Below are 22,963 nucleotides of genomic sequence, written 5' to 3' on the forward strand. Positions count from 1 at the left end.
CCACAGCCTTACTAATGGGTCAAGACCCCATCTCCTGACCTTCACCTGAGTTCACAGCCCTACTCAGTGAGTCCTGGGCAGTGTTAACAATGACAGGTTGGCAGGATCTCCCTCTGGGGACAGGACGGCCTGCAGGGGCTGGTGCTGAAGCACTGGGACCCATGGAGGAAAGCCCTGTTTGGGGATGTTGACCTAATAAACTGACACCAGACAGCTTTCCCTTCGTTGGGACAAAGGGAAATTCCCCAGTTGGCCCCTGGTTGTGGAAACCTCGCTATAGAGAAGTAAGCTTTGGCTAACTGTCTGAAAAAGTCCACAGGAAGGCCAGGGCTTGGGCCAAAAGATGGGCAGGGCTGGGGAAACCCCAGCTAGCCCTCAGCCACTAGGGCTGGAAACAACTCTGAAGACTGAAAAGAGAAGGGAACAGCAGGAAGTGAGCTGCGGGAGTGGAGCTGAGCACAGCAGGCCCTTCCTGGCTGGGGAGGGCACTTACCGCTCCTGATGAATGCTTTCCCCAGATGAAGCAATTCAATATGAAGCAAATGCCGAAAACCACACCAGGGTACAGCGTCGCTGTCTGGAAGCAAGAAGGGCCAAGTTGGGGATCTTCATTTAGGGAGCTCCCACCTGTCTCAGTAGGGCCCCCACACTACAGGTTCTCAACCCATCCCTCCTTGTCCTCCAGGACTCAAGAATCATTCCCCCCAGGAAGCAATCCCTGATCCCCAGATTAGGCAGGATTCTTGTTCTCTGTCCTCTTAGATCAATGAACTGCCCCTTTCTTGCCCTCATTCCAGTTTGTAATTCCGTATCATTGTTAGCTAACCAGTGTCTGCCTACCCCACAGACTGGGGGAGAGTGTGCCCTCCTGCTCACTGATGTACCCCTAGACTCAGAATGCAGCAGCTGCTCCATAAATATTTGAACAAGGAGTGAATTAATAAAACCTTTTTTTTGAGAGAGAGGGAAAGGGAGGGACAGAAACACTAACTGGTTGCCTCTCATATGCACCCCAACAAGGGACCGAACCTGCAACCTAGGCACATGCCATGACCGGGAATCAACCCAGCAACCTTTCGCTTTGCAGGACGATGCCCAACCAACTGAGCCACACAGATCAGGACTGAATGAATAAAATTCCTACAAATCATTTATGTCTGGGTCCCAACCCAAACTGCCTAGACTGGTGGTTAAGCTTCGATTGAGTCTTAGGGACAGCAGATGCTGAGCTGTACATGCACCATGTCACCGAGTCCTCACTATAGGCCTAGATGGGGACTGAGGACAAGAAGACACGGAGGCCCAGCAATGTTAAATACAACTCCCACAGTCAGTTAAGGGTGGAACAGGTTCACACCTAGGCAATCTGACTCTAGAGCCCATGCTCCTGATGCCCATGGTGTATTCTATTCAGCTAGAATCTCTTGGGCTGGGGTCCTGGCACATAGAACCAAAGCCCCAGAACTACAGTTAAGCCTCCTTCACCACTGTGGCTGCCTCAGCATCCAGGGGGGTCACTGACCACAATGCCTGAGGCCCTCTGTAATCTGGTACTCAACCCCCGGTGCCAGTGCCATCTTTGGCCCAAAGCCTCCCTACCCAGTGACTGGTCCCTGCTCCAGCATGCCTATGTTCCTGGGCCTGTGTGTGTAGAGCTATCAACCCCTCAGGGTCTCTGCCTCCTGAGTGCTAAGGCTGTACCAGGAACCTTTCGTGCTCAGTCTCTTTCCATCCACACAGCCACCCCCAGAGGTAGGTGCCACCATCCCCCATGGGACAGATGGGAAAACTGAGGCTCAGAGGGCCATTTGAGGTTACCAACCAAGGAAAGAACAGAGCCAGGACTGGATTCTAGGAGATCCTGGAACCTGAGAACTCCCTGTGGCCACTTTCATCAATTTGAAACCCTTAGGGCCCAGCTCAAATGTCATTTCCTCCCTTCCTGTGTGTTCCTGTTTTACTCGGCCATGTAGTGGGGAATTCCTTGTCTGCCTTCTTGGCTGATACTTATGGACTGGACACTGTGATAGATACAAAGGGTAAGAACAGGGAAAAAGTTCCAAGAGGAAAGACAGACCCACAAATAGGAAATAACATACATGGTGCTACTTGTAGGCATGAGGCTCTACGCAGGCTCCTCTGGGGCACAAAAGAGGACACAGAAAGAGGGGGGAGGTCGGCTCCTAGAGGAATGATGCTGGAGCTAGTAAGAGTTAAAAAGTGAAGTGAGAGGGTGAGGGGGGTGGCGTGCCCAGGCAGGGTCCACGGCAGAGGCTGGAGGAGAGAAAGCGATCATCTACCTGCGCTGCTGCAGGCTGCAGCAGATGCCCACCTGTGCGGGAGTCAGAGCACCAGGGGAGGGTCAGAAACTGGCAGGGAGACCAGGGAGGCCTACTATAGCCAAGGGATGAGGTGAGAGGCAAAGATGCCTAAGCTTGGGTGAGAGTCCTAGAGATGGAGATGGGAGGGAATTCATGGAGTATTTGGCAGGGAAATTCTCAACAGTTAATATCTGAGGAGGAGGTGGGGCATGAGGAAGTAGAAGGAGCAAAGGAAGCTACCCAGGTGTGTGGACTGGGGGCCTGGGTAAATGACCGTGCCACCAGATGCAAGGAGCGGGTTTGGGGAAAGAGAGCCCAGGTCTGGTGTGAGACCCACTGGGGAGATCCTGGAGGGTAGCTGGTGGGAGATCTCACCAGGGAAGTCTCATCAGGGCAGAAGGCAGGGTTTTACGCTTCTGTAGATCACACATGGCATTTTGAGAAAATGCTTGATGTATCAAGAATTCTGGAACCTTTTTTGATCCTTCCAGAATAATCACCATTATTTCTCTTCTATACTGAGGGTTTAGTGCATGCCAGGGGTGTGGAGCCAGAGCTGGGAAGATCTGAGCTTAAACTCCACTCCCCCAGGCTTTCTAAACGATTTCACAACACTGGGACTAAAGGCTTCTCTGAGTTTCACACCAAGGGACTCCCTTGTCCTCTAAAGGCCTCACGTGCTCTGGGAGAAGGGGCTCCGGGCTCCCTGGGAGGTAGGGTTAGCTCCTGGCACCCTTTGATTTCTATGGCCTGACGGAGAATAGAGAGGGCATCATTCCCGACCCTCAGAATGTACTCTTCCCTGTCCATCGTGCTGCTGCTCAGCCTCTGGCCTGAAAACTCTCCCAGGGCCTGCCAACACTCTGAGGCGCCCAGGAAGAAGCTTCTCAGCTCCCCACCAACACTGGGAGGAGGTTGAGGACACTTACACAGAAGGCTCCTTTCTTCCACCGATGGCCTTTCAGAGTGCGGTACAGACGGCCGGCGGAAAATCCACCGAAAACCCTGTGAGAAACGGCAGGGATCCACACCAAGGGACCTGTTAGCTGGAGTGCAGCAGGAGTGTGCCAGCCCCGGGACCCGCTCAGTCACACCTACCCCATGAACATGAAGAGGAAGCAGGCAGTGGTCATGAGAGCTCCCCGGCTGGAGGGCGACAGCATCCCAAGCATGGCCACAACTATGGAGGGAGGGGAGGGAGGAAACAGAAAGTCAGGGTGGCCGATCACTGTAAGCCCCATCCCCCATCCCGCTGGCTGACATGTCCCTGGGAAGATGGGACAAAGTAAGAATACTCGTTCCTCTCTATAGGAGAAGACTGGGTCTTAGCTGGGCCCAGAGGCGTGCAGCAGCTGCTGGGCCTTGGCTGGCTGCATCTTAACTGCAGCTTCCAGCCCACAGGGCACTTGCAACCAACCAGGCATTGAGCTGAGAGCTTTATGAACGCCAGCTCACTGAATCCGCCTTAACCCTGAGCTGGAGGTTAATTTCCCCATTTCCTAGACGGGAAAACTGATGCTCGCAGAAGTTTAGGTCACAAGCTTGGAGCTGAGATACAAATTTAAGCAGATTAGTTGCTACGAGGTTAGATCTTAACAGTTCTCATCACACACACACACACACAAACTGGAACTATGTGAGGTAAGATGTTAACTAAACTTATTGTGGTGATCCTGTCACAATACATACATATAGCAAATCATTATGTTTTACACCATACAGTAATACCATGTTGTATGTCAACTAAAAGATGGATAAAATGGTTAAAAAAATTTTAGGCAGACTGACTTCAGAACTGTTCGTAACTACTGTGTATTAGTTTTTGGAGGGTTGTTTTTGAGAAAAAAAAGATCTCATTCCAGCCCTCATCCTGGTGCCGACTTGGTAAATCACTTAATGCCTGATGGCAAAAGGAAGCCAGCCTCACAGCACTGACGAGGGGCCTCACCACAGAGTGCACGTGGTGGGCTATCAAGAGTGCTGGAAAGCTCTGAGGAGGATCAAATTGCCAGGGCCCAGGCTGAGAGGACCCAGACCCTCTGCAGCAATGGACAGCCCGGAGATGCTGCCATGCCTCATTCTCCAGGGAGGAAAGCCCACCCTCTCCAGACACAGGCCCATGCTGCTGGTGACAGCCTCCCGCACCGAGCCCGCCAGGCCCACTCACAGATGACGATGAGGATCATACAGAAGAGCTGAATGCCTGAGCCCAGCAGGGAGCTGAGGATCATGGGGTATTGGGGGGGCCTAAAGACGTCACCGTGGACCAGCTTCCACCCAGACTCTTCCATGGTGTCCTCCTACAGCAAAGGGCCAGAAAGTGAGGCTGCTGCTTTGGCTCTGGAGAAGTTAGCTCCTGCAGGGACCACTCAAGGACACACTCTAACTAGGGCTCAGTGTCCTTTAGGTGTCAATCAGCTCTTGTCTGACACCAAGTGTCAAGTGACACAATAAAGCGCTTCCCTGAGAACTGTCACATGGGACAAGGAGGGTACGAACACAAAACATACAGTGACATAAAGAGAAAATCTCCTCCCCAAATCTAATGCATGGAAAAAATAATGTAAACACCAATATACTAAAATGCTAACTGTGATAGTTTTTGGGTGATGAGATTTAGAAGTAATTTATTTTATTTTATTATATTATTCATTTATTTACTTTCCTCACCTGAGGACATTTTTTCATGGCTTGTTTAGAAAGAGGAAGGGAAGAAGAAACAGAGGGAGAGAAACATTGATGTGAGAGAGAATCATCGACTGGTTGCCTTTTGTATGCTCCCCAACCGGGGATTGAACCCACAACCTAGGCATGTGTCCGGACCAGGGATCAAAACCGTGACCTTTTAGCCTGCAGGATGATGCCCAAGCAACTTAGTCACACTGGCCAAGGTGAAGCAATTTATATTTTTAATGATTATAAAAATAGTATGTGCTATAACTATATAATAAAAAAATAAAAAAATTTGGTATATGGCATGATATTCAAATGATCAAAAATTAATAAATGTTTACTCTAGAAATTTTTTTAAAAATCCAGAAAAACTGCCCTGGCTGGTGTGGTTCAGTGGACTGAGCACTGGCCTGTGAACCAAAAGGTTACTGGTTTGATTCCCAGTCAGGGCACGTGCCTGGGTTGCAGGCCAGGTGCCCAGTTGGGGGTGAGCAAGAGGCAACCAATAGATGTATCTCTTCCTCTCTTTCTCACTGCCTTCTCTTCTCTCTGAAAATAAATAAAATCTTCAAAAAATATCTAGAAAAACTGAACAAGATATAAAATTCACACTCAAAGATTTCAAAAAGATAGAGAAAATGAAATGACTTATATACAATGATACCACTGTTTTATTTCCTTTAGCCCTTTATGTATATGTGTACATGTAACTTACAAACAATGAAATTGGGATATTTACTCTGTACTTGTTATTTTCAGTAGATGTTTGATTGTGAACATTTCCTCATGCAATAAATACTCCTTAGAAGTACTATTTTAATGTTTGTACACTTTTTCATCGTACAGCTATACCATAATATAATCAATCGCCATTATAAAATGTTAGGCAATATCCAGTATACTTAAATTATACATAAAGCTGCAATAAGTATTTCTAGACCAGGTCTCTGTGTTTCTGATGCTTTCCTTAGGAAAATTCTAAAAGAATTACTGGCTGACTATTTTACAGTTTGTACTGTATTATATGTACCGCCAAGTAATTACTTTTCAGAAAACTACCACTTTACACCTGCGTGGGTGGCACAGAAGGGTGCTTATCCCATGTTAACTTGTCAAAAACTAGTTCTACATGAGGACAAAAATCTGTGCTGTCCTGAAGGCCCAAAATTGCCTTCTCTCAACTTTTCGAATTTGCAATTTTGGGGGTTATCTCTGAGGTGAAAGTAGTTTTTCATGTTTACTAGCCACGTATAGTTCCTGATCTGTAAGTTCTTTGTTCGTTATCACATTAGAGACTGCAGATTAAAAAAAAGATTTTATACCAATTCTTTTAACTGTATAATCTTTTCTCATGGTTTTAAAATATTTAATGTCAAATGCATCAAGTTTTTTTTTTTCTGTGATTTCTTTCATTGTTTTATGCTTAGAAATGAGAAAGCCTATCTTCATCATTCTGGGTCATTAAACATTTTTTTTCCTGTTAAACGTCTTTAAGGTTTACTCTATAAATGATAACATAGATACACAGACACCCCCCTCTGGTCTGGCAGGCCTACAGCCCTACTGCTAGACTGCCCCCCCTCTCCAAGCCCATCCCTCCCCAGCCAAGACCTCGTACAATGTCATCCTCTTTGTTATAGTTGGCGATGTCCTTTCGGAGGGTCCGAATGATAATCATGCTCAGGATGCCTGAAACGAACGGGAGAGGCAGAGTTATCAGCACTGCCCACCCAGTCTTCTGTGCTGCACGTCCTCCCATCTGGCTCCCTCCAGTGAGAACTGGCTGTGCAGCTGCCTCGGATCCATTCCTGGGCATAGCTCCACTCCAGCTACTCTGGCAGGGGTGCCCAGAAGGCTACCACCAGGCAGGGAAAGTGCTGCTGGGATGGGCACAGGCAGCCTGAGGGCACTGCTTTCTATTCCAGGGAGAACAGCATCCCAGCTACTCCATGGCTGGGTGCTACAAGCCTTTCCAGCCTCACCTCCTCCCAGGCTCCCCTCCTCTCACTTGCCCTGGTTCTTTGCTGCTTTTGTTATCAGTTCCCACAGCTGCATCGCTCTCTCACCTCCATGCCTTTACCCAGGCTACCCTTTGCCTGGAATGCCCCACTTTGCCCTGACTGACTCCTACTCAAGCTTTATGACCCACCCCAGGCATCTTCGCCTTTCAACACCCCAACCAGTTCAGAGGCGCCCCCACTTGTATTTCCACAGCACCATTTACCTCTTCGGGCAGCACAGGGCAGTGGTTAAGACAATGGGTTGTATGACTTTGAGCTGACTTAACTAATGGGACTTTGAGGACTGACATGTTTGTCAAGTGCTTATTAGCACAGCAGCTGGGCCCTGGGTTAAATGTTTATTATATTAAACAGTAACTATTTATTTTTAAATAAAGATCCTATTATCTTTATTTCTCATAGGATACTGAATGATCAGTTTCATTTCACCTCCGCTCACCACCCTGTCCCCTGCCCACCACCTTCTTGCCATCCTACTGCAGGGCAGTGACCCTTGCCGGGCGTCTTTCCCGGGTTCTTCAAAGGCTGGCTCCTCCTCATTCAGGGAAGCATTCTCTAAAGTAGCCTTCACCTTTTCCTCACGGCTGTGTATTTGGTCACCGTCTTTACCTGCTTCACAGCACTGATCACTATTTCTTTGCTTTTTCTCTCTCTCCCCCACCAGCAGAATATAGACTCTGAGGGCAGAAACTGGGTTGGGTTTGCTCACCACCATATCCCCAGCACATGGCATGGCGCCCGCGGAGAACGTGCGACAACAAAGTCTTGCTGACTGACTGTGTGCATGTCACACAGTCATGCACCGGGGGAGAGGTATCCACATCCCCTAGGAGCTCTCCAGAGTAGTGACCAGGTATTATCCACCTTTGTGTACCTGATGCTTAGCACAGGCCCCGAGGGCTTTTCTTGAGCCATGTTTGGCCCTGAGAACCACCGAGAAGTCCCCCTTAAGTGATGTGATGCCTCAGCCCCTTGTCCTCTCCACCCTCCAACCCACAGACCTCTCACCTGATAGGAAGAAGACCACAACTACGGAGTTAATGATAGAAAACCAGTGGATCTGCACGTCACTCATGGTCAGGTAGGTGTCCCAGCGAGAGGCCCATTTGATGTCACTTTCCTGGTGGGGGGAGTAAGCACTTAAGAGCCCTGCTAGACCACTCCTGCCCAGACCAGAACCCTCCTCCCCTGCTGTGGGCTTCAGCCCCTTCTCACCTCCCAGTGTACAGAGTAGGTGAAGTACAGCTGATTTTCCTTGTTGGGGTCAATTTCTTGGGGCGAGGAGTTGGTACCCTCAGGCAGGGTGCATGAACTCTTCTCATCTACTTTGAGGTCTGTGAGAGACAGAGACTCAGTCTGGTCCTGTGGGGGCCACTGCTACTACCCCAGGGCTGTTCTGCAGGGTGCCTTCAGAAGCTGCCTGAAGGGAAGGCATGCTGCTGGGACCCAGGGTCTGAGTGGAGGCTGGGAGAACAGCTCCCCAGAGTCCTGACCTTCCAAAGGGCCTTAGGGGCTGCAGAGAGGTGTGTGTGGAGGGAGGAGTCTGAGCCCCTCATTTAATCAATCCACCTTCCTTCACTCAATTCAAACATTCATCTACCATTCCACCAGTCCCCCGTTCAACATGCAGAACACCACGGACTCCTCCTATCGATGTTTACTCATCCTGAGTCTCCAAAGTTCTGGCTCTTTAGTCATCCACTCACTCAGATGCCTCCTTCATTCATCCTGTTATTTGTCCATTCGTTCAACCAAAAAACATACCGTAAGCACCTACTCTGTCCCAGATACTGTGCTGGAGATAAGATGACGCGAAAAGCAAAGTCTCCAACCTCAAAGAGCCATTGGGGGAGAGACAATGACAAAATAATCACACGGGAGCTGTAAAGCTGTGCTCGTGCCGCTCACAGAGGAGAGGCAGCATGAGGCTCTGAAAGTAGAGGATGTTTTACGCGAGACTTCTGTGTATGCTTTTGTTTGAAAACTAGGTTCCACAGCTTCAAAACAAACCAAGAACCCCACGCCCTGAAACCCACAACTACTGCGGACAAAGGGCCAGGCCTCCTAAATCCACGTGCACCCTGTAGTAAGCAAGTGCTGACAGGAGAGGTGAGACCGGACCAGGTCTGCTGACCCCGGGCCAATTTCGGTCTACACCAATCACGCACACGGAGGATGAGAAACACAGAAACTGGTTGCCTGAGAACTCTGTATGTTGCCCCATTTTCTTCAACCGATAGGGAGCTGGCCTGTTCTTATGAGAGGCCTAGGCAAGCCTCAAGTGCCTATTTGGTCTCGGCCAAGACACCAACCTCTTGAAGCCTCTGCTTCCTCATCTATAATCACTAATATATCACGGGGCTGCCAGAGGTAGTAAACTGGTAAGGTGCCAGGCCAGGGCACAAGAGATGTCAGTTTTCCCCTGTCCCTGGCTTCTGCAATGGGAATGAATACACTGAGACCCTACCTCGGCTGGCTCCATCTGCCTCCTTGGGGCCGATCAGCCATTTAAGGAATCAAGTATGAGAAGACCCTGGGTGTAAAAGCCCAGGCCCATCCACCAGCCCTGCCCCTCTGGTCACACCTCCCCACTCACCCTCCAGCCTGATGCTCTGGGGAATCACCTCGAAGCGGACGACACGGTATGTATGCTCCTGGTCCTCTTCCAGGTCCTCTCGGTGGTAGTAAAGGATGAACGAGAGGTGGTTGTGCAGGTAGATCTAAAACAGACCGACAGAGAAACCAAGATAAGTAGGAGCCGAGAAACAACCAGAAAACTACTCTGGGGGCCCACCCTAGGTACCAAGGCACTGCCCTTGTCCAACAGACCCGCTGTCCCAACTGTCCAAAAGCAATGCTCTCACAGCTGCCTGTCCTCAGACGCCCGCCAGAGCTCCCTGGGGTTTACCAGGCACCGTCCATCTCCAGGCCTCACATCCAGGGCCTTCCATCATCTGACTGTCATCATCTTCTAAGACACCCTGGGCCACCCTGTCTCCCGGAGCTACTCCCTGCCCCACAAACAGTCCCCACACTGCAGCCCTGTTCACAGCATTCACTCCCATTAGAGTGCTGCCCTGACTTCACTGAGCTCAGGCCTACCTGTTTTCAAGGCCCACGTCCTGGGAGGAAACCTGAATGCAGGCTGAGCTCCCTCTGAACCGCTTTGGCATTGACGGTCACGGCAGCGACACGGTCAGTGAATGGTACAGGGTTTAAGGTGCAGGGTCTTACACTGGCAGTTCTCTTCCTAATTAGGACAGAAGCCCTCTGAGGACAGGAGCTGTACCTCAACAGAGATGTTTTTGTCCTTAGGTATTTTTGGAGGGTTTAATCTTACACATACAGAATCTGAGTTTTTAGGGACTGTGCCTTCTATCTGCCAGAGCCTTGCCCAAGAAGGCCTGGAGGAACCTGCCTCAGCCAGCCCCAACTTTTCTATTGATATTATAAGCCTAGAGCTAAATATTCCCTCTCCTTTGTAGTTTCAACCGCTTGTGACTTTGGGACGTGGCTTCCCTGGCCCTCTGAGCACCCCCAGACCCTCTACCTTGTTGCCATCCGTGAAGCCAAGCCGGTAGCCATGCTCAAACTGCACATCTTTTTCCTTCTTCTTGTCATCGCCGTCGCGGTTGGAATAGAGCTCCAGCCGGGTGGCCACAGGCAGGTTGTCGGCAATGCTGGAGACCCAAGAACTCACTCAGTCCTCTGAACCACCTCTCCCATCAGGGCCCTCCCCAGTGGGAACCCGAGGCTGGCAGGGAGCAGAGAACGACTTACAGGTGGACATAGTAGTCCTCTGTGATCCGCTCTGCCACGAGCCGGCTCTTTTCTCGGTTCAGCGTCACTGGTTTGTTGGACTCGCTGCACAGCACCTCACACTTCTTTTCGCTGTTCATGAGAACCTGGAAAGGGGTGTTGACAATCCGGTCCCCTCTCAGCACCTCTCCTGCCGTAAGAGAGACAGATGGAGCTCAGAGCTTCAGCCCTGAGGTTGCTGAGGTCAACAGAGCCATGGAGACTCAGGGCTGACTGGCAGGGCCATTGCCACCTGTTCAGGCTCAGCTGGCCTCTCTGACTCCCACCTGTTGTCCTCTCTTCCTTTTCTGTGCCCTGGCACCACCAGACTCTCTCATCAAACATGCCATTCCATTCCACGCCTCTGGGCCTCAGGTTGCTTTCTTTGCCTTGGAGTGCCATTGCCTGCCCCTGGTTTCTGAGAAACTCCTCCTCACACGTCCAGCCCAGCAACTCTTTCACCCTGCAAATCCCATCCTGTCTTCTTTAGGACAGAGCTCATCACTCCCTCCTCTGACTTCCCTCTGCACGGAGGAAGCATCACAGAGCGGTAAGGAGAGGGCTGCCTGCTACTGAACGCTGGCTCTGCCACCTACTCACTTAGCAGTCTTGGTAAGTCATTTAACCTCACTGAGCTCTGATTTCCTCATCTGTAAAATGAGGATAATAGCACCCACCTCACCAGATTACAGTGAGAAATAAAGTACCAGTCATGGAGTAGGCAGGCAACAAATACTATTTTTAAAAAACATTTTATTAATTTATTTTTAAGAGAAAGGGGAAGAGAGGTGGAAAGAGAGAGAAACATCGATGGGAGGGACAAACATCAATCAACTGACTCTCATACACAGCCCAACAGCAACCCAGGCATGTGCCCTGACCATGAAATGTACCAGTGGCCTCTTGCTTTGCGTAATGACGCCCAGATAATTGAGCCACACTGGTCAGGGCAACAACAAATATTATTTTCATCATCAGCATCATTTCTGTGCCTTTTCTTATGTCAATAATGTGACTTTGCACAGTGTTGCTCTATCAAGTTTCTGTGTCCCCTACCTATGAGTTTTTTAAGGGCAGACAGTGTTTCTTATTTATCTCTGTGTCTTTAGATCCTGATTCAGGAAAGGAAGGAAATGGGGTAAAACCAGTACCTGAGATTTTCAGCTAAAGCATCTTTTTACTTAATGAACTGGCAAGGCCCCTGTATGCCGGCTTCAGAGGAACCTGCTACAGATGTCATGCTCACAGGCACCAGGCACTTAGGGAGTTGGCTAAACTCAATGGTGTTTTTGTTCTGAGTCATTCTAACAATGCCGTTGTGATGATGTGAAATGGGGCCAGCCAAAGGAGTCAGACTAAAAAAAGCCAACAGGCAGGACTAACACTTTTCTACCAGTGTGGACTTGGTTGATGTGGTTCTCTCCGCCTAGTCACTTACATGCTCATTCATTTCCAAACAGGCACTGGCTATTGGCATTGTCCTTGGCCATAAAGATATAATATTGAACAGACATATACATGAGGCTTAAAGTCAACAGGAAGAAGGATTTTGATTAAATATTCAGAACAATGAGAACATATTGTACAAGAGGAACTTACTCTAGACGTGGGGGAATGCGTCTAGGAAAGTCTCTCTGAGGAAGTCGTGCTTGAAATGAACCATAAAGGAAGAGAAGCATTAACTAGGTAAAGAGATAAGGGAAGAATATTCTAGGCAGATGGAACAGTATGTGCAAAGGCCCCTTGAGGGTGGGGGAAGCAAGGTAAAATCGAGAGGCCTGGGTGGTTGCAATGCAGAGAGCAACTTGAGGAAAGCTGGAGAGGTGCGCTGGAGCTGGGTCTCAGGGACTGTGGGCCACACTGGAAGTGTGGACTTATCCAGAGAGTGACAAAAGGCAACGAACGGTTTCTAACAGAGCTAGAGGAAGACAATGTCTGATTCTGGTTACAGAAAATTCTCTCTGGATGTTCTGTGAAGAAAACACAGAAGATGCAAGGGGTGATGGCAGTCTCATGCAAGTGAGCAATGACGGTGGCCGGATGGGAGGGTGTGACGAGGGAGGAAACAAGTACACAGATCCGCAGCTTCTGAAGACGTGAAATCTGGGGGACCTGGTCCTGACTGATGAGTGAGGAGTGGTGCATATTGGGAAGACTGAGGTTTCTACAACCATGTTCTAGGTGGGAAGACAGGAAGTATAGCAAATTTAGACTGAGGGCAGTTTTTCAGTTTGTCAAGTCTGACCTCATATATCGGATGTAGTTAGATACTCAGATATAAGGCTCAGAAGAGAGGTCAGCACTGATGGAAACTGTGAGTTGTTATATCCAGATGGCAGGGTCACAAGCTCAGGAAGAACACACAGAGAGAGGAACAGGGCTGCAGTGCAAGTACGATGGGTATCACTTCTTGATATTTAGAAATTAAATTTAAACCAAGAAAGAGGGCATACTGGTCAGGAATGGCTCATTTCTAATACGGAAGTATTCCTTTTAACTTTAAAACTGCGAGCAGGTAGCCAGTCAGGCTAAATGAGCAACAAGCTATGAATGAGGACCCTCCAAGAGAGTCTGAGGTTGTCCTTCGGCACATCTGCCACAGATGCTCAACACACACACCCCGAGAGACGAAGCTCCATCAGTGAGAAGACGGTCATGAGTATAGCTCTCAGACCGCCCAGTCACGCCTCTCTGGGAAGGTAGCCTGGGACAACAGAAAGAATCTGGCTTTAGAGTTAAAGAAAAACTTGGGCTAAGACCTCAATTTCTCTACCGACAGACCACGTGACCCTGAGCAAGTCTTTCTAACCCTGAAAGCTGCTGTTCCATTTCCTATGACATAGGGCAATTATATTTGGTTTTGCAGAGTTACTATAGGAATCAATTAAGATAATGTGTAGAGTAAAGTACTCAAGGGTATGGCCAGAGTTCCTGCATTCTGCCACTGCCAGGTGAGTGACCGAGGGCAAGTAACTTCACCTCCTCGTGCCTCAGTCTCCTTATCTATCTATGATCAGGGGATAGTAAGAGTAGCTTTGTTGTGAGAATTAACTAAGTTAAAGCACAGAAGTGTTTAAGAAGACTGCTTGACTCAAAGGAAAAGCCCTGTAAGTATTAACAGTGATGATGATGATAATGTTTAGAGACAAGGCTTACAATGCAACAGGCATTCAATCAAGGATGTTTCTGCTCCACTCATTAGGACACTGGTACTTACTGAATGTCCACTGTGTGTTAGGCACTGGGTGAGAAGGGGCAGAGAGAGAAGGGGGATATAAGATACGATCTCTCTGCTCAGAGAGCCCCTAGGCCATGAAAGGAGGCACTACACAAAGACAGAATGAGATAATACATGGCAGGATCACTTTTGTAGACAGAAGTATCTATTCCTAGCAGGAAGGACTGTTTCCCCAGCTTCATGGAAAATGCGGCAGAGGCTCAGAAAGGTTAAGGGCCACCTAGTATCACACTGAAGTGCGCCCAACTGCAGAACCTTGGGCTGCCAACGAATCCACACCAGCTCACAGGGGAAGGGAGGGGCTGCTGTGAGGGGCCTGGTGTCAGGAAGCCTGGAGGATCCAGCTGGTCAGGCGTCCTAGATAGACAGGCAACGTGGCCAGAGCACGGTATGGTGTGGAGAGAAAAGCCAAGGGCTAGTGGCAGGCAGGAGAAGGAGCCCAGACAGTCCATGGAAGTTAGCCTAGGCCCCAAGGCCAATTTCTGTTCAACAGTATAAGGCAAGACTTTGAGACAGGTGGTGCTGCCTGCTTTGGTTAAACTGGCTCCAAGGCCTGCCCCCCACTGTTCTGGGGCTCCCAACACTTGGCAGTAGACACACTTGTCCGTGAGGAGTTCTGGAAACATCTGAGCCATGGGTAGCCCTGACAGAGAAGGCAGCCCTTTCAAGGGGCCTGCTCAAGAGCCAGTTCTCTCCTTTCTCCTTCCTAAGGTGTAAGAGAAGAGTTAAGTCTCAAGTTCTTTGAAGTCAGGGAGAGCATCTTTCTATATTTTCATCTCCAGGCTTTAACACTGAGACAGGCACAGAAATAAGCACTGATAGGTGTGTCCCGAATAGATGCCTCCACGTATCTTTTCCTTTAAGCCTGAAACTCTGACAAATAGAGAATTATTTTAATTAGAATAAAACAGCTGCTACGTATGGAACAATTATGCCAGATGTTGCCCTGGGTGCCTCTCACACCACCTGAGGTGAGTCCTGCACAGCGTGACAAGAACTACGGTGATGTCTCCTGCTTCCTTTAGGGCCAGAGGCGATCACTCACTCTTTTAATTAAAAGTAGGGTGGGTTACAGAAACCATGAGAGAAAAAGGCATGATATTTAGAAATCAAGGGAGAGCCAATATGAACAGCAGCTAAGGGGTCCAAGTCTGAAGCCTGACTACCTGATTCCAAGGCTAGTTTACACGTGGATTCACAGTAGAACCAGAGGCAAGTCACTTCACCTATAAAACGGGAATAAAAATAACAGCTACCTCCCTAGGGCTGTTCTGAGGGTTAAATAAACTAGTATGTGTGTAAACTATGCGGAATGTGTCCAGCACATATTGTTACATAAAGGTTAACTGTTATCATCATTAGGAAAAGGTCTGGGTTTCCACTGGAACAGGTTGACAGCAGTGAGAGAGAACTTACCCAGATTCTCTGCCTTGTAGGTTATTTTTAAGGGCTGGCAGAAGGGCAGTGAGTAGTACTCATAAGGTAGCTGGGTTCGAGAGCTGGTGAGCTTCACCGCCTGGTGGGAGAAGAGAGGCCATTATTCCTCAATCCTGACTGTTTTAATAATCCTCCCTGGTACCCGCACATCTTTGGCACACTCGGTAATATTACCTAAGAGGCAAACGAACTGCTACAGACACAACTGCCCACATACTAGACTCTCCTGCCCGCAATTCTGAATTATTTCACACTTCATTAGGTTTATTAGACTACATTACATACTTTATTTAAAGTCACAAACAAATTCAATATATACTAAGGGTTTTCAACATGCTGATATCCTTTGACTCTATTAATTTCACTTCTGGGCATCTTTCCTACGGAAATAACTCCAAATGAGGAAAACTTTCAGGAACAAAGATGTTTAGGAAGAGACTTTTAGTGGACATCCTTGTTCACAATCATAGTGGTCCCTGGCTTCCAGTTCCTTGAGCCCATGAAGTTGCTTGTAAACGATGCCCCAAACAAGCGTGATGTGCAGCGATCTGAAATTTTGATAATACCAAAAATTTGGTGGCAAACCAAGGGACACATACATGTGAGGGCCTGTCATGTGGATGGCCCTTTGTGACCTTCTTGTCTTCTGTTTCCCCTTTTGAATGCTATGACGCTCAGAACAGAATAAAAACTTTATTTTCATACAATCTCACTGCTTTACCTTTGCACAGAGCAGCAAAGACGTGGTTCACATCAACATGGTAACGAAGCAAGAAATGTACATTTATTTTAGCAGAATTTATTTTAACTTTATAAGTTCTGCTAGCTCTTTTTATAGCATCACTAAGAATATGAAAGATGACTCAAAAATTTCAGCTATACATTATTTTGTCTGTGGGGGACTGATGGGGGTGTGAGAATGCCAAGTATCCCACACTGTAAACACTGCACAGAAAAAAGGACTAACAGACTGAGTATTAAGAATGTACACTTGGGTGATGGTAGAGGGGAGTCCCTGTAGATGGGAGCCCTTGTACAAGGTTACAACCCTCCCGGATGGCAGTCCGTCTCCAGTGACTGGTTCATGGGAATATAGAGTCGGTCCTCTCGCCGCAATCTGGAGCCACTCTGAAGCCACTCTGAAGGGCCAGCCATTCCAGTTCCAGAGCGTCCCACGGGCCTCAGCTGTACCACAGCGCAGTGTCTCCCACGTCCAGTCCCACTTCCCTCACTCTCACCAAGCTGCTGACCGTGAGAGTCTCCCCAATACATCTGCTGCACCAAATATCCACCTTTGAGTTTGTTTCCTAGGAAACCAGATCCAAGAAGATCCACTACCAACCCCCAGCCCTGCCTGGGGCTCTGAGAACACCACCAACAGCCCACTGTTTTAGAGACATAATCAAGAAGCCAGCCTGCCCACTGCCCCTGGTCAACCATTTTTTAAGTGACTCCCTTCCAATCTCCACCCCCATCACAGTCAAATGACCCATAAATGGGCATCTAGCCTGAAAAGGGGAGGCAGCCCAGCTGGAAGGCTTCTCTCAATTCTGACTTAGGGCAATGCTTCTTAAATCCTAATCGTTCATGTACCAACTTGCCCTACCTACTTATCATTTATTCTATTTACTTGTATCTGACTCATCTTTCAGTAAATACATTTAAGAAGCAAACATTATATCATTGTTAAAGCAGGAAATCAACAATGACAGTCATGAAACTATGAGTTGAAGTACTAGCTATATTTTCTAATACACATTAAAAATAATTACTAAAATAAATCTGTCAACCACTTAAAATCATCTCATATACCACCACCCTGATATGCAGTACACAGTTTGCAGATAATGAACTGAAGAATCTAGCTGGTGGCAGAAGGTAAAATTGAAAAAAGAGATCAGAATAGGCTGTATATGTACAGATGACATAAGTGATGCAGGGAAAGCTGGTAAGAGAGGAAAGGGAGCAGATGAAAGAGGAAGGCAGAGATGTCACAGAGGAAGCAGGCTGGGAGACACAGAAAGAAATGGAGATGGGGCGGGGTGGGGAGAAGGAAAGCACGTGACAGTGAAAGTGAGAGAAAAAGAGAGACACAGACATGAAGACAGAGCGAGCTAGAGGGGACATAGAGAGAACACTCTCACATGGGTGGAGATGCCAGGCTCCTGAGGGACTCGACTTCCAGCCTGTGCAGCACACACTGAGTCCTCTTCACCCTAATCCCCAGGCTAACTGGCACTGGTCTTTGTTCTCTGCAGCCACAGGAGGGACATGACCAGCTCACTGTAGTCCTCCAGCCAGACTGTCCAGCACAGAGGCTCCGGCAGTCCAGAAAAACACTTACCTTGATTTCTACAGGGTCGTTCTGGTGGAAGTTCATTGGCGCGACCCCAGGGACATAGAAGGCGCTTGTTTCACACGTGAGGGAGAGAAGTAGCAGGGACCACTGCAACCAATCCTGCTTGGAATAAGAGATGCTGATGTTGGAATGAGGGAAAGAAGTGAACATGCCCCCGGGGCAGACCAAGTCATAGTACCTTTCTGTCTACTTTAACTGACCCTGTCTCATCCCCACTCTGGGAAGTCCAAGGCCCTTCTAAGTGCTGCCTCCTAATCCCCCCAACAGTGCTACAAGGAACCAATTCTACACTTCCAGACACGAGCAATAAAATAAGTGAAGTAATTAACTGGGGCAAAAGGGAAGACTGTAATACAGGGGCCACATTTCCCCACTTCTGGATCAATGTTCCTTTTTTTAAAACTTATTTTTTCTTAAAGATTTTATTTATTTATTTTTAGAGAGAGGGGAAGGGAGGGAGAGAAACATCATCGTGTGGTTGCCTCTTGAGTGCCCCCCCACTGGAGACCAGGCCTGCAACCCAGCCATGTGCCCTGATTGGGAATCGAACCAGTGACCCTTTGGTTCACAGGCTGGCACTCAATCCACGGAGTCACACCAGCCAGGGCTGGATCAATGTTCTTTTACCGTTTCATACTGTATAACTCTCCTGTAGAGCTAGCTCCAGTGTTCCATTAATTCTCATTTCTCTATATAGTAACAGGCTTGCTTTGCCAGTAAGCTCCTCCATTACCAATATATTTCCCTATGAGCCTTCTTCAAAGTTGCTGACCTCATCACTTCCCATTCTCCTCCTCACTCAGCTCTAGCTGCACTGGCCTGGTTGTCTCTTGACAGCAAGCCCTTCTGCACCCCTCAGGGCCATCACCTTTCCTGCTCCCTCAGCCAGAATCCCCTTCCCTCAGATACCTACATGGTTCGTCTCATTCCTAGTTCATTCGAGTCTCCTCCAATGTAACTCCCTCAAAGCAGCCTTTATTGACGATCCTAACCAAAATAGCAATCTCGAGGCTCCCATTACCCATTTCTCCATCTCCTTACTCCACTTCTCTTCACAGACTTATCTACTTGACACAGACGATATGTAATTGTTTATCTGTGTATCATCTGCTCCCCTCCACTTGAATGCAATGTCTGTGGGAGCAGGGGGACTCTGCCTCCAGTACCCAGCATGGTGCAGGCACTCAGTAAATAATCTGCATGCAGGGCAGTCACCTGGAGATCAAAGGCAAGAAAGATCAATTACTGGCCTCAAGAAACACCCCATCAAAGAAGTCTTCTCCCCCTTGAGGAACTAGAAGAGCTTCTTATTTCTCTCTGCCTGGTCTGAACAAGGAATTTTGTCATCCACACTTCGATCATCAACTCAATCTTTTTTTTTCTTCCTTTTTCTTGGTGTCTGTAACCAAATTTATCCCTGAGGCCCAGCAGAGGCGATCAGGGCCCATGAGTCACAGTGTTTCTATGGCAGCCTTCTGGGCCAGTGCCAACCACGGGTGGGGCAGGCACCGAATTTGACATGGCTGCAGGCCAGTTCAATCTTGTTTCTGCATCTGCCTCCTCTCTCTGCCCCGAATCTGCTGCAGCATTTCAGACCTTTGCTTCCTCCCACCTGAACACTGGCCACAGCTTCCTGGTCACCTTGCCTCAGCAGCCCCTTCATCCTTCAAGTTACCCTCAACCCCCCAGCCCACACACATGCAATGATTCCTTCTGAAACTTAGGAATCAGAATCCCTCAGGGGCTTGACAAACTTAAAGACTTGTCTGCATTTTTACCAGGAACTCAAGTTGGGGAAAATGGCTTTAAAAGTTTAAGGTTCTGAGCTTAATACACTTTTTTCTTTTTAAACAGATACCCAGGTTAGTCCAAGTCTTAAAAACAATATATTCACAGAATGTTTTCCCCCTGATGAGTTGTGAACATTTGTATGTATCTGCCAGCTAATGTTCATTATGAAATATGAAATAACAGTTTGACCCCAATAAAGACAGTGAAAAATGGCTAAGAGAGCTGTATTGTATTTGGTAACTAGAAGGTCAGCAGAATTAGGGATGAGAGGAGGAAAATCTTTAAAGGAAACGATGAGACTATAAGGCAGAAAATGGCCTAACAGGGCATTCTGTATAGGAAGACAGTATTCCCCACCCCCACTCCCATCCTTTTGAAAAACTTCATTTTTAAATAAGTTCAAATTCACAGGAGAGCTGCAAAGATATGATGACAGTTCCCAGGTACTCTTCATCCAGTTTCCTCTAATGTGAACATTTGACATAATCATGAGTGAAGAGGTTTTTAAAAAATAACTACCTTTAAAAAGTTTTGAGCCCTGGCTGGTGTGGCTCAGTTGGTTGGAGCATCCTCCCATAACCAAAAGGCTGTGGGTTTGGTTCCCGGTCTGGGCACATACCTACCTAGGCTGCGAGTTCAATCCCCAGTCCAGGTTGCAGTCATGTGTGACCCCTGGTCCAGATGCGGACAAACGCCGGTCTGGGCATTTATGGGTGGCAACCAATTGGTGCTTCTCTCTTGCATTGATGTTTCTCTTTCTCCCTTCCTCACTCTCTAAAACTAATAAAAAAATGTCCTTGGGTGAGGATAAAAACAAGCTTTGAAAAAGTAAAACACCTACAGTAAATAATTCAAACAGTAGAAATGGGTATGCCATGAAAAAGAAATCTTCCACTTCAGCTCCCCACAGACCACTGCTCTCACCGGTTCCCCAAAACTCCTTTGGAGACACGCTCCGAGCGTAGGAGGAATGGCTCAGTGCTGTGGGTTTGTCTGGAACACAACAAACAGACCTTTATTTGTTCCTTCCGTGGTGAAAAGCCTTCTGACCATGGCTGATCACAGCATCTGATTTCCTCCAGATCAGAGGATTTCCTCCACTTGACCAGTCCCCAAAAGATCTGGGCCTCCCTCTTGGGAGCCCTTTTTGCTAGGCCTCACTGGTCAGTCCTTAGAACGTAAGTGCTTCCTGTGAGAGAATAAACCCTGTCCTCTTTTTTCCCTCTGATTCCTCTTTGTACTTGAATTCCAGTTAATTAAAATGCAAGGAAGACAAATCCTGGGTTACTGGCATAAACTGTCATTCAAAAGTTGTGGTTTTTTTTTAATTGATTGATTTAGAGAGAGACAGAGAGACACAGAGAGACACAGAGAGACAGAGGGAGAGAAATGTCAGTTTGTTGTTCCAGTTAGCTGTGCTTTCACTGGTTGCTTCTTGTGTGTGTCCTGACCAGAGGTCAGCCCTGCAACCGGGTGTATCGGGACAATGCTCTAACCAACTGAGCTACTATGCCAAAGCCCAAAACTTGTTTTAAAATAAAAACAACTCAACCCTGCATTTTTAAAAAAAGATGCAGAAAACAGACAATCTTTACCCTGACTGGTGTAGCGCAGCTGGTTGGGCATCGCACAGGAAAGCGAAAGCTCGGGGGGGGGGGGGGCTCAATTCCAGTCAGGGCACATGCCTGAGTTGCGGGTTCAGTCCCCAGTCAGACACATACAAGAGGCAACCGAAGGATGTTTCTCTCTCACATCGATGTTTCTCTCCCTCTTTCTCCTTCCCTTCCCCTTTCTCTAAAAATAAATAAAATCTTAAAAAAAAAGAACAAAAAACCCAGACAATCTTCACACAAAGATATATTGACAAATCTCAAATCAATTTATCTTAGAGGAAGGACCAACAGATTAAAAATGGCAAATATTTCCATAATATGCTTGATTCTTTGAATAATATAAACTGGCAACCAAAAGCAATTTAGAAGTTCACATCAGAATTAATGGTTGCACCAAGATGACACTGTCGGTTTTGTTTTATTTTTTGAAGATTTTATTTATTTACTTTTAGAGAGAGGGGAAGGGAAGAAGAGAGGGAGAGAAACAACGATGTGTGAGAGATACATTGATCAGTTCCCTCTTGCACACCTCCAACTAGGTGACACGGCACGCAACCCAGGCATGTGCCCTGACTGGGATTGAACGGACGACCCTTTGGTCTGCAGGCTGGCACTCAGTCCACTGAGCCACACCAGCCCTGGCAACACTGTCAGTTTTAGATATTAGATTGTCACTTTAAAAAGATTTTATTTACTTATTTTTAGAGAGCGGGGAGGGACAGTGTAAGAGAGAGAAACATCAATGTGAGAGAGAAACACTGATTAGCTGTCTCCCGTATGCACCCAAACTGGCGACTAAACACACAACCCAGGCATGTGCCCTCAGCGAATCGAACCAGCAACCCTTCTCTTTGTGGGACTACGTCCAACCAACTGAGCCACACCGGTCAGGGCTAAAATGTCACTGTTCTGGTATTCTCACATGCTGGAAGGATTACAAACAAGAACTCTGTACCAAAAGCCCCCCAAAAGTGCACTTTCCCTGTTGAATACGGTCACTTAAGACCTGCCATCTCTCCAGCTGCACTGATCGCTTGTCTAGCTTTGTTGACAGGGATACTCAATAAATTCGTATTGAACAAATTGATAAGCACAAACCAACTTCTGATCTATAAAACTATCCACTTACATAAAGGTTGAATAATGTGTTTCTTAATCTTTGCTGTATGCCTCTAGAATCTATTTTTTTTAAGTCTCAAATTTAAGGAGTTTTTAATACTTTCCACCATTCCACCTATCCAAGGACCTACTGTTTTTGCATGTATAATGCACACTTTTTTGCCCAAATTTTTGAGAGAAAAATAAGGGTGCACATTATACATGGGAATAATCATTCCATACCATGGGTACAATAATGGGCATAATAATCCTGCTTAACTGAGCATGCACATTATACATGGTAAAATACAGTAGTTTAAGAATCCCTAAGGATATTATGCCTACACCCTATCTGTGGGTAAAGAATAGTGATTCTCAATGCTGATGGTATTAGAATAATCTGGGGAGTACAATATTTTTTGGGCTATAAGACGCACCCCCCAATTTGCGGGGGGAGAGGATGGGGGTGCGTCTTATAGTCCGAATGTAGCGTACCTGGCTTGGCTGGGGGAAGAGGGAGCAGCAGTGGAGCAGGGGGTTTTTCCTATTTTCCTCCTCTAAAACCTAGGTATGTCTTATGGGCCGGTGCGTCTTATAGTCCCCAAAAATACGGT

General features: G+C 47.6%; 1 protein-coding gene and 1 non-coding gene across 11 annotated transcripts in view; both read right to left on the bottom strand.

The window, feature by feature from the left end:
- The window catches only part of TM9SF4 (transmembrane 9 superfamily member 4), a 51,048-nt gene that overhangs the window by 9,342 nt on the left and 18,743 nt on the right, over nucleotides 1-22,963 (bottom strand). For 3 of the 10 annotated variants that reach the window (XM_024559328.3, XM_045194744.3, XM_045194750.2), the window contains exons 2-13: nucleotides 17,833-17,946; nucleotides 15,468-15,567; nucleotides 10,796-10,964; nucleotides 10,566-10,695; nucleotides 9,612-9,735; nucleotides 8,231-8,349; nucleotides 8,024-8,135; nucleotides 6,613-6,683; nucleotides 4,489-4,621; nucleotides 3,420-3,501; nucleotides 3,251-3,326; nucleotides 494-577 (exon numbers count right to left, since the gene is read on the bottom strand). In XM_024559328.3, coding sequence (XP_024415096.1) covers nucleotides 494-577; nucleotides 3,251-3,326; nucleotides 3,420-3,501; nucleotides 4,489-4,621; nucleotides 6,613-6,683; nucleotides 8,024-8,135; nucleotides 8,231-8,349; nucleotides 9,612-9,735; nucleotides 10,566-10,695; nucleotides 10,796-10,964; nucleotides 15,468-15,567; nucleotides 17,833-17,946 — 1,314 coding nt within the window. Of the gene's footprint in view, nucleotides 1-493; nucleotides 578-3,250; nucleotides 3,327-3,419; nucleotides 3,502-4,488; nucleotides 4,622-6,612; nucleotides 6,684-8,023; nucleotides 8,136-8,230; nucleotides 8,350-9,611; nucleotides 9,736-10,565; nucleotides 10,696-10,795; nucleotides 10,965-15,467; nucleotides 15,568-17,832; nucleotides 17,947-18,025; nucleotides 18,046-19,109; nucleotides 19,131-20,257; nucleotides 20,412-20,479; nucleotides 20,632-22,963 lie in introns of those variants that run through there. The other 7 variants (XM_071221772.1, XM_045194742.3, XM_045194745.2 and 4 more) reach the window with 6 other exon arrangements.
- LOC112304308 (small nucleolar RNA SNORA5) lies at nucleotides 19,241-19,375 on the bottom strand. Its single transcript, XR_002974751.1, has one exon. It is a non-coding gene; the product is annotated as a small nucleolar RNA SNORA5 (small nucleolar RNA).

This window comes from Desmodus rotundus, chromosome 6 (assembly GCF_022682495.2).
Source record: "Desmodus rotundus isolate HL8 chromosome 6, HLdesRot8A.1, whole genome shotgun sequence".
Classification (NCBI taxonomy): domain Eukaryota; kingdom Metazoa; phylum Chordata; class Mammalia; order Chiroptera; family Phyllostomidae; genus Desmodus; species Desmodus rotundus.